Here is a 12,313-nt window from a genome sequence, read left to right as displayed (position 1 = left end):
TATAAAACATACAGGTAATACAAAGTCCAAAGGCCTGTTGTGTTTATGGAATAAATACATGAAGATTAAACTACGTAACAGTGAGGAGAAGCCATGGTTTCATTTATTTCATAGGAGATAGGTCATGAGTGCAAGACGTAAAAACCTAAGAGTTGTCATCTGCTAGGCATTACTGCAAGAGATGTGCAGGGAGAAATCTGTGCAAATTCATCTTCTTAGTATCAGATCGTAGGAAAAAAGCCAATAGTACTTCTTTCAAGAGTCTTTGTTTATACTCAGGGGAAAAAAAGATTTGAAAACTGAACAAATATACATCTGCCCGATTTATGATCAAGTAACAGTGCCAATGAACGAGATTCTAAAGAAAAAACTGATGGAAAAAACCCAAATAAAAGTCAACACTGCTATTAAGATTTTTCTTTTAATATGCCATGAGATACCTTGATTGTATAGTTTCCAAAGTACTTTTCCAGCTCCAACCCTTCCAAAAGATTTCACCAGTCTTTCCAAACACAATAAAAGACTCTGGATTATAGTTCTGTCCACCATCTCTTTCTGAAAGTCATATAATCCTGATGACTTTAATGGTCATACATTCTTATAAGGAAAAACATTTACAAATATCAGAAACCCAGTTGTGAAACATCTGCATTATTTTTTAACTGAATCAGCATTTTGTGGGTTTTTAAAAAAGGCAGCAGTTTGAACTCATGACTTGCTGACAAACACATTTCTGCTGAGGGAAGAGAGAGTGAATGCTGCATTTCCCCATTGGCCCCAAAGTGCTAATTTCACGAAGGGATACATCAAAAGCAACATGCAATGGTGGTTTTAAAACTTTTACTGCAATATAACAATGAAGTAAACAGTAATTAGACACCTACCAATTTTTTCCCAAAACAACCCCATCCCCAAAAAAATGTAAACAGGAAAATAACTCTGCCTATTGCTTGTACAGCTTTTCAAATCATGTTAGAAAGGTCTCACATTCAATGACCAGGAAATTTTAAAATAGCAGTAATTATTTTCATTTTAAGTAAAGGTTCCTTTCTCCCCTCTCCCACCCAAGTATTTAACATGAAAGAATGGGCTTCCTCACATATTAGATTTATACTTATTTGAAGCAGTAACAAAAACCATCAATAATTTGGTATTTCTGTATATACTTGCTTCAATTTTTTTCACCCAATTTCACAAACCATTATCCAGTGTTGCCACGAAATAGAGACTGTAGATCCAAGGTAGCAAAGTTCCTTTCTGAAACCAATGTTAAGTCAAAGAAATATAAAGCCGGGCATTACACTAAATTTCTGGATCTAGTACACTAAAAAGAGTGAAACCTAGGAGAAGTTACCTACTGTTTTATAGAAGAAATAAAGACCTGCAAAAGCTGATTTTTTGGTTGTATATTATTTTACACACTGTGTGGATTTGCGTCATCTGCTAATTGAAGCAGACATGCACTGTATTTATCCCTGCCCTATATCCTAGATCCCTCCCTCCCACCCCCAACAATCTACTACCTTATACCAAGTATTGTGGATATGAACCCAAGTCATCCCAGACAATCCAGTGAACAAAGTTAGTGTAATGCACTGGTGTGAAGTGTGAGATTTAAAAAAAGTTCCTTTCAATCTTCATCAAAATTTTGCTGTAGAAGAAAATTGGCAGCCAAGTTCTCATTCTTCTCACAAGCAAAATATGCCTGTATCACAAGTCCTTCAGGAAATCCTAATGCCTTTAACTGGAAAAGAAAAGAAAATCTATTATGGATTCCAGCACAGCACTGAGGAGAGATCATTTGAAAATACACCAGTATAAAAGACAGGAAAATGCTTTTGAAAATTTCACATGCATTCACTCCTACGGACATATGGTTAAACCTATGGATCAAAGAAGAAATCACTGTCCAGTTCAAGGGGCTGGAGGGGACAGGGGCCTTTACAACTACCTACAAAATTCCTTGTTCTAGATAAAGGTAGTAGCTAACAAATACTGTGCTATTACTCTTTGGCATCAACACTAAAAACTGGCTCCTAACACTAATGGTTTAAAAATAGACATTTGTAAACCAAATGGCAACATATGAAGGATAAAGATCTGGATGAGAGCAACAGGAAAAGAGTTTAGCCACCTCATCTAAGTCACTGTCTTTCCCTAGTCCATTATCACTCTCAATGTTGTCCTGTGAAATAGTTCACAAAGGAAAAATAGGTAACAGATTACTACGTGATATATTTTGAGATCAAGACATACGGCACCCCATTTTTATCAGCTTAATTTTTTACAACATTTTAAATGGTGAAACCAGTCACATAACTTGGTCTCTTAGTCTAGTAAAAATCCCTTGTCACTCAATAATAGTTGCTTTTACACTCAAGTCGGCTAATTCATGTTTGCCAGACTATTTATGAACCCCCTACTCAATTGTCTCAGTTATATGAGTTAGACTGTATCAAGAAATAACCTTTAAAAAGTGGGCAATGTCCTAAATTCAGTTACCAGACAAGTAACTAAAAAATGATTTCATTACCTAGGTCTTGTCCAGATTAAAGCGGGGCTACTTAAGTAAAAGGTAGATAGAGCACGATCCAACTATATGCTTCTAGAAGACCCATATTTTAGATTCAAAGACACAAATATGCTGAAAGTAAAAGGACGGGGAAAAAGATACATACCATGCAAACAGTTACAAAAAAAGCTAGCGTGGCTATATAAATTTCAGACAAAATTGACTTTAAGAGAAAATCTGTTACTGAAAACAAGACATTTTATGATAAAACATCAGGAAGAATTCAATATAAACATATATAATAAAGTCCCAAAATACACAAGAAAAGTGACAGAACTGAAGGGAGAAACAGACAATAAAAGTATGACATGTTCGTTTTCTTTTAAAGATTTATTTATTTATACAAGAACTGGGGTACAAACCAGAAGCGCAGGAGGGTGAGAGGATTCACCAGAGACAGCGGGGAGCAGAACAGGCAGACGGACCGAAGACACTGCTGAGGGGAGCAGTGGGCGAGAGAGGGGAGGTCTGCCGTGCCACGTGGGTATCTCCCTGGCGGGCCGGGAATGGAACCCTGCTGCAGAGGGTGCGGACAGCTTCACAGCGCTGTGCTTAACCTGCTGCGCCCCGGGGGAGGCCGAGATGTTATTTTTTAATAATTTTTTAATAATGGATACAACTAGACAAAGATCAACGAAGAGATAACAGTGTTGAACTGTAAATGAACTGGTACTGATAGGTATTTACAGAACACTTAGCAGCAGATTGCATATCCTTCTTAATTATATAAGGAACATTCTCCAGAGAGAACATGTTAGGTCATAAAACAAATTTCAATGCATTGAAAAGGATTAAAATTAATCAAATTCTCTGACTACAATGGAATGAACTTAGAAATCAGTAAGAGGGAAATTTGGGAGATTCAGAAATAACATCCTTAAATAATCAATGGATCAAAAAATCACAAAGAAGGGCCTCCCTGGTGGCACAAGGCATTAACACACATCACTATGAAGCTATCCGCAGCCTCCACAGCACAAGTTCAATCCCCAGCCCATGGCACAGGAAACCTTTCCTGTCTCACCCGCTGCTGCCCTCGGCAGTGTATTTCAGTCAATCCGCCTATTCTGTTCCCCACTCTGTCTCTGGTGAATCTTCTCACCCCCTACACCTCTGGCCTGTACCCCAGTTCTTGTATGCATCAATAAGTAAACCTTAAAAAGTATAGCAATCAGACAAGCTAACACTCAAACTGATATGGAAATGCAAGGGAACCAGAAAAGCCAAAACAATCTTTAGAAAAATAAAAATGGAGCACTCATTTTCCAATTTAAAAATTTACTACAAAGTCACGGTGATCAAGATGATGAGGTATTGGCATAAAGATAAACATAGAAATCAATGGAACAGAACTGGAAAGTCCCTTACATTTATGATCAACTGATTTTCAACAAGGATGCCAAGACAATTTAATGAGGAATTCTTTTTAATAAATGATGTTAAGACAACAGTTATCTGCAAAAGAAAAAAAGGACTCCTAATGCCTTACACCATAAATGACAAGTAATTGAAAAATGGATCACGGACCTAAATATACAAGTTATAAATTCTTAGGAAAAAAGGTGGCAACCTTTTAAACCTGAATTAGGTAATGCTCCTATTATGACACCAAAAGGAATTTTTTCCAGACAGAAATCTAGAATTGATAGCCAGACCCTAAAGAAAAACAGCTGTTTTAGAACAACTGTGGTATCATTTATTCACTTTATAAGTTAGGTGAGGGTGGAGACATATCAGCATGATATATAAAAAAAAATACAATTACAAACCTTAAACACTTGATATGTTTACGTCACAAATAAGGTCAAATTATGGTACTAACAATAGTTTCTAAGTATTATGTTAAAATTCACTTTTTATCTGATTTCCATCTCAAAACACTTTATAAGGCAGGGCAAATATTAGTGCCCATATTAGCAATAGGGCCAGAGAAAATAAACCACTTAGAGTGTCATAAAAATTAGGTTACTACAATGCCATGCCCTGCACTGATTCACCTATAAAGACAGAAAGAGATCAGGGTACCACGTTCTGAATGTTTACTGTGTATGTTTTTATATAATTCATATACATATCTATTTTACATTTTAGTGACAGAAATTAAGTAAAATTTGAAACGTAAATTTAAAACATGGTAATCCTGAATTGAGTATATATTTTAAAACCACTTTTCTTCATGAATTTTAAAATATGAAATTTTTAGTTTCTTAATTTATATTTATTTCATACTAGTCTACTGTATTTACTGCTAGTTCCTTGGATTCACAAAGGACAAAATGAGAGAGCAGAGCTGAGAAGATACTGTCTACTACAATCCCTATAGCAATGCTCTGCTTGGCTATGTCCAAAAGAGCTATCTCCCATGACAGAAATGCTTTTTAACTGTGAAATCCAATCAGTAGCCACTAGCCACATATACTACTGAACATTTGAAATCTGGTTAGTGACTAAAGAAATAAATTTTTAGTTTTACTTAAACTTACCCTTTCTATAGCTTCTTTTTCCTGAGGTGTTACTTGAATGTAGTTCATAGGACCACTTCCAGCTTCTGCAATTCCTCCACTACCACCTCCACCTCCTCCTCCTTGGCTACCAGCTTCTTGAACTGGTTCATTTAACATCTGAATAAAATGCTCCTGGTGTTGGCTAATTTGCTGTGATGATTTGAAGAACAGAGCAAAATAATACATTGGTATAAAGTAACTTCAGGAAAATAAAAAATCTAAATACAAATAAGAGGAATCCTCATTTTCAAATTGCAATATATTAGAATTATTCTGGATTATCTAGTCTTTGTAAGGAAGTAATTTCTTGTACAGTACTGAAAACAAAACAAAACAAAAAAACCCCAGTACTGCTGACTGAGGTATAGTAAACAGTGATGAAATCTAAAGAAATCAAATTCTCTTTCATAAATAACCCCTCACTCCCCACTAAAACAAAGTTAAAAAAAAAAAAACAAAAACAAAACTACTTAAGTGCTACAAGAAATAGACTAAACATATTTAAATTATATAAATAAAAATATACATTCATATAAAAGCCATACTAGTAGGGAACACAACTTTATACAAAGCTGAAATGAGCTGACATTAAATAAGCCTATAGCTATGCTTTTTAAGAGACAGTACTCTACAAGTAAGATACTTGGTGAAAAGATTTTTGAAAAAGCTAAGCAGTTTCTTTGCTGAAGAATTTGTAAGTTTTTTTGATAAAGTGCTTCCCCAGCTTATTATTTAATCAACTTAAATTAACCCAACCACCACCCACAACTCATTTTTCAGCATGCCTGTCTCTAGCAGAGTCTACTGAGTGAAGCTTAGAAGAATGGTTTATAAAGCTGGTGGAGAGAAGACGATGGACTTTTCCAAAACGTGATATACTCTACATCCATCTCGGAAATTAACACTGATTAGTCACCTGCAGTAACTGAGGATTTTCTCGACCTATCTGTTGTAATAATGCTGGAAGTAGGGATGGATTCTGTTGAATAATTTGTCTCATCTGTTGAAACTGAGGCTGATTCCGTAAAAATTCAAGGGGATGTCCTAAAATAAAGACAAACATTTCAGGTACAAGTAGCAATTACATATACAAAGAACTGGTTTAATCACAATTTAGGCAGTAAACATTTGCAGGTAAAAATTATAATTTGAATTCTCAGATTATACAAAATGACAGTATCTTCAAACTGTACCAACTTGCAAGTCTTATATTACAGAAGTTATTCCATAAGCAAAGGTTAAGAGTGCAGAACACTGAAAGAAAGTTTTATTACAACTGCCCTGGGCACTCAATATTATTAAATAATTCTGAAACTAGGATCCTGTATGCGCACTATCAAAAATTACTAAAATTTGTTCTTGTTGCTTATGTTTCTAAGATAAATATACAAAGACTGATAAAAATAAAAAGCTACTTATTTTATAATATAACGAAAACCCTCAAAGAGAAAAACTTGAGCTTGAATTCCTAAGAAATTCCAAAGCAAAGAAGTGAAAGATATTCAATACAAATTGTAACTTTTTATTAATACAAGTAGTGTTACAATTGTAAAGATTTTTGGCATTACTATAAAATTAACATTTGTGATCTATAAGAACGAGATAAATGAGCAGCAAGACAATCCAGTAACTTGTAAATTTTTAGGGTGGTTCTACTTATCTAGTTATGCCACAGGAAAAGAAAAATTGTGTACAAAATTATGTTTTTGAAATTACTATTAAGTAATGAGAATATTTTCCAGTTGTTACTTCCTAAATTATCCAAACATTCAATTAAAAAGAATATTCTTCATATAACACTAGTTTCAAACATGAAGGACATGAGCCTCAGAGACTCAGTTATCCAATAAATGCTGCTGTATGGGACAGCACCCAAAGTTCAAACAAAAGCTATGCCTCCTCTTTCCATTTCTATGCTGAATATCAAGAAATGAAAAGTCTCTCCTCTGGGAGAGTACACACAAAATGCTTAGGGATTTTTGTCAACCAGAGTTGACTACCATAACAAGAACTACAAAACATGGCTTCTTCAAAGTCAACAGTTCAAATGACTTTATCGTAATACAGAAGAATGAAGGCAAACACTACATAACTCCTGCGTCTACTATGGGCTCTAGGCTTTGCTCTGTAAGCAAATCTTGACAATGAAAATGAGAGTGCTAACCAGTAAAAAGACCTCAAGCTTTGCTTTCACCCCTACATGCAAGATTTAAAAACCTCTCACGTTTTATAATTTTGATTGTTTAATAACCAGTAAGGACCTACTGGTTTTGAAATTATACATACTTTTGTGACTTTTATAGGAAGAGAAAGAGATGAGTTAAGCAACACATTCTAAACACTGTAAGCACATGAACACTAAACACAAACTGGGAAACATCTCTTCCTTAGAATAAGCTAAGCAGAGAATGTCCTTTGCCCAATGACATTTAATGTAAGCAAGGATATCTTCTGAAGCCACTTGGAATTTTTTCAGGGCCCTTCTCTATGAACAGAGAACTTGTTATCCAAATGCATTAGGAATGACTCTCCCCTCGAAAGTATTTCAGATTATTTTACACTAAAAATTCAGGATCATTTCCTCCCCATTCAAAACATTCTACTTTACCTCCAGTACTTGTTGTTGTAGTCGTTGCTGTTGTAGTTGCTGCAGCTGCAGCCACTGAAGACTGAGGAGACACAGTACTAGCTGCTGGAGGGGGGTCAACCACAGCCTGACTTTCTCTATCTCGAGGGATTCCCTATAACACAATTTCCCATCATTTAAAGTTAAATATTATATATACAGAGTAAAAGACTTATTAATCTAGCAGCACTGTCCAATAGACTATTTCATAATGGAGAGCTCTGTATAGTTGCCTTCTAATTAAAATACCCATTAGTTGTATGTAGCTACTGAGAACTTAAAATGTGGCTTTTGTTACCAGCGATTCAAATTTTTAATTTACTTTTAGTTTTATTAAATTTAAATAGCTATTTGTCTATAATAATACTTAATGGCTACCCTACTATATAAACAGTGTGTATCTAAGGTATAAATGATCTTATAATTTATAAAATGTAATGAAATGATGTTTATATAGTGACACGTTACATCTAACACTAATCTTCAGCATTTAAAAAGCTAATTGTTTTAAATATTAAAATATCTATATGAATCACTACAACTAGACAGGTATGGTTTTTATGCTACACATTATTCTGAACTTCATAGAAACTTTCACTGGATACTGTTTAACATTTGAAAGGCCTGCATTTATAACCCAATCCTTAAGATCATTCACAAGAAAAAGTCTTGATATACCCACGGTGGTTCTGAAATGACTGCTGGAGAAAAAGTCTAATGAAGGCAGAACAGGTGATAACAAAGGTCAAGGAGGATCTCCTCTAGAAGACCAATGGTTCTGACAGAGTGTCATATACAAAACACTAAAACTATTCAATATTTTAAAAAGTACAAAAGAAATTTAATGACTTAGGTGTCTTTATTCAAGTCTGTAGCACTTACATATGAAGTTACAAGAAAATGGCACTAAAATTTGGGAATACTCTGCATTGATACAACTTATTTACAAGATTTTTCATATACTCTTACTGAAAGTCTCTTTGAAACCCTTATACATTTTAGAAGCAGGAGAATGAAGAAGGAAATATTGCATTTGAATAGGAGGTAGTAAATGCTTCCATCTCCCAATAAGCCAAGAGACAAAATCATTAATATACAAAGATAAAAGGTAATGAACAGATGGGTGCCTCCATCAGATGTCACTTTAGGCAACCCTTCTGTCTATGAAACACAGTAATAAAAATATTTAAACTCATTTATGAAGTTATTGTTCATTTATTCATTTGCATTTGATAATTTGAAAATAGTCATTCATTTTTATACCTCAAAATTTCAAATCCATTAGATCAAAGTAGTCGATGCTATTAAACTTATTCATAATTCCAAATCAAATATAAGTATCACCCACAACAACTATCAATTCAGTATGAGTCGTCAATTCAGATAAATTGGTAAGTAAATAAAATGCCGGTATTTAAAGATTCCCCACAAGAAGACAACAGAAAATTCAAAAGCTGAAATGATATGCTATGAAAAGGTTCTGTGAATTTCACAAGCTTAGGCAAATAACTGGTGGAGATGGAGGATTTATTCACTCATGACCATTACTCTCCTATAACTACTATCTGAAAAAGGAATTTCTAGCAGAAATACAACCTGGAAACAAGGAATAGGTTAAACTGTAGAATGTAGTGTTAACTGTAATCCTAAGAGTTAGGATCCTGAATTTCTAGGATGATATTTAGAGTCATCCAGACTTTAGAGAAACTCCAAAACACCAAAGACAACTAGGGAAACATTGTAAGACTAAAAAAAAGTGAATCCAGTATTATTTCAAAATTCTACACTATTACTTTGGCCCATGCCACATCTATAAACTAACAGACATTCATTGTCATAAAATAACAAGATATAAACCCACGTCTACAACAACTTATTTCTCAAAAACCTTTATACTAGCAAAAAACAACTTATTCAAAATATTTTGACTTCTACTGACTATAAACAAGCTAACAATTCAAATGCCAGTGGATCTAAGCAAGGAACATCATACATTAAACTAAATACATCGGGGCTCCCTAGTGGCACCAGGGGTTAAGAGGCAATCTCTGAAGCTATCCGCAGCCACTGCAGAATGAGTTTGATCCCCGGCCAGGGAGAGACCCACAAGGTGCAACAGACCTCTCCTAACTCGCCCGCTGCTCCCCTCAGCAATGTATTTCAATTGATCCACCTGTTCTGTTCCCCACCCTGTCGCTGGAGAATCCTCTCACCCCCTATACCGCTGGCCTGTACCCCCGTTCTTGTATGCGTAAATAAATAAATCTTGAAAAAAAAAAAAAAAAAAACTAAATGCATGGTGGAAGGGAGCAGGTGGGAAGACAGTTGGTTCATGTGAACAACTGAGTTATCCAAATAAATCAGATAACTGAATTTTAAGTGAAATCTTCCAATTTTAAAAAGCTAGCAAAAAAATTACAAAAATTCAAAAATTACAAAAATATAATTTGACTTTCCAACTTTTGCTCTATATAGTACATCCAAGATTATGCTGAGAGTCAAAAACAGGTATAAAAATGTTGGATTAGAATAGAGAAAAAATGTGCCCCACCCTATCCCCCTAAACACAGCTGTCATCCTTGAGGTTGACAAAACTAGGCTAAAGGCACTGCTCCAGTAGACAGCCAATTTTATAACTCATGTTGTTTTTTGAAAATCCTTGTCAAAATCCTTTAGAAGGTTACAGTTTATCAACACAAAATGTTAGCATGATAAGAAAAATAAAGGCATTATGTAAATTATTCTAGCATGTATTATTTACCTGTAAATTGTTACTGTTCCTTTAGAATCAGATTTGCTCTTAAACAACTAGAATAAATAAAGTAAAACACACTTCTCACCATTAAAAGATACTCCACTGCTCTGTCAGGGTTGTTGTAACTGGCTCTCAGGGCTGCAATTACTTGCTCTCGTTCATAACCCATTGACATGATCTCAGTTACCATATTCTCATAAGACTGACCCGTCACTGTGTGAGGGTGGAAGGAGGAGAAAAAAAAGAGAACATTAATCAGTAAACATTCACCACATATTTTATACATGTGTATGTGTGTACATATATGTAAACAGTGTCTTATTGCTATGAATACAAAGATGATCAACAGTATAAACTACAAATAATGTGGCTGGTAGAACAATCCCACTCTCCAAAATCCTTGGAATCTATGAATATGGTTAGTGTACAAGGTGAAAAAAGAGCTAAAAATTCCCAATCAGCTGACTTTAAATAGGGAAGTTACCTGGACAATCTGGGTGGCCCAATTTAACACTTTAGGACAAGGGTCTATAAGAGTAGGAAGGAAGCAGATGAGAGGGTCAGAGAAAGAGATGTAAGAAAGAGAACACAAAAAGCAGGGTCAGAGATGCTATACTGCTGCCTCTGGTGTTAAAGCCAAGGAACATGGGCAGGCTCTAGAAGCTGGAAAGGACAAGGAAACATTCTCCGCTAGAATCACCAGAAAGGTGCACAGTGCTACAGTACTAACTTTTGCCGGGTGAGCCCTGCATCAGCCTTCAAAGCTAGAGAAAAGTTATAAATTGATGTCTTATACTGTTAACTATTTTATACTGTAACTATTACAGCAGCAACAGGAAACTAGTATGATTAGTAAGCACAACAGAAATATCAGGTCTAAAGCAGCACAAACATGAAACACAATTAGCAGGTATGGAAGAATAGACAGATGAACTGATCTTTGAAAACAAGTAGGACGGCCATTTCAAGAAGCCAACTCTACCATAATTAGTTTTCCTTTGATACCTTTTATTATCAAAGCAGTTGGGGGGAAGGATAGCAGCTAGGAAAGTAGAATTTCACACATCAGACAAAGCTGGTATAATGCCCTAAGCACTATTATCTAAGTGAGCCACAATCTGTGCTAACTTTCCACGGATTCTCTGCAACCCTCTAGCAGCTGAAGACCCCCACTTGTTTTTTCATGGGAATGTCAGATACTATGTAATACTCTGATGAAAAGAAAACAGTATTCTCTCCCCTTCCCCTGTGCCCTTCAATTCACCTCACTCAAGCCATCTTTTTTTTCCATTCTGGGTATCATTCCCTTTTTCACATCCTCAAGGAACTGGACCTTTTGGCTATCCTCTCTGTTGTTCCTCTCCAACTCTTTCCTCTACACTTAATTACTCTGAGCAGCAGTAAACTATGTCCTATCCATGCTAGAAATAAAAACACATCTACCTTAACCCACCCCAATTCCTCTTTCAGGAACTGGTCCCCGTGACTGCTTTCTTCCCTTCACACATAAAGCTGCTTGCACATGCTCTTGTCCACCACACATTCTAATACCAATTATTAGTCACACTGGATCTCTAAAAAATTCCTCTAAATTTATTCCACCATAATCCACCTTCTCCATTTCAATAAACAGCACCTCTACCCATCCAAGTGACTGAACTTGAAAGCTCAGTGATTTCAATTCCCTTTCCTCTCCTTCCACATGTACTACTGTATCTTTTAGGACCTATCTCTATATTATATCTAAAATCTACCTGGTTCCCTTTTTCTCCACTGCCTTCTCTGGAGACCAGTCCACCACAACCTCTGGTCTAGATAATACCTTGCTTCCTTTCTCTTGCCCCCAAGTCTGTAAC

General features: G+C 35.5%; 1 protein-coding gene across 1 annotated transcript in view; it reads right to left on the bottom strand.

Annotated features, from left to right (window-relative positions):
• Positions 1-1,630: 1,630 nt before the first annotated feature.
• RAD23B (RAD23 homolog B, nucleotide excision repair protein) overlaps positions 1,631-12,313 on the bottom strand; it is a gene marked incomplete at both ends in the record, with an annotated part of 38,854 nt that continues 28,171 nt past the window's right edge. Inside the window, 5 exons of the mRNA XM_084238597.1 lie at positions 1,631-1,744; positions 5,056-5,226; positions 5,993-6,120; positions 7,685-7,817; positions 10,543-10,670. Of these exons, the coding sequence (XP_084094723.1) occupies positions 1,631-1,744; positions 5,056-5,226; positions 5,993-6,120; positions 7,685-7,817; positions 10,543-10,670 (674 nt within the window). The remainder of the gene's footprint in view (positions 1,745-5,055; positions 5,227-5,992; positions 6,121-7,684; positions 7,818-10,542; positions 10,671-12,313) is intronic.

This window comes from Talpa europaea, assembly GCF_964194135.1.
Source record: "Talpa europaea genome assembly, chromosome: 7".
Classification (NCBI taxonomy): Eukaryota; Metazoa; Chordata; class Mammalia; order Eulipotyphla; family Talpidae; genus Talpa; species Talpa europaea.
The sequence above is the reverse complement of the archived record's forward strand: the minus strand, read 5'-3'. Positions and strand labels throughout refer to the sequence as shown.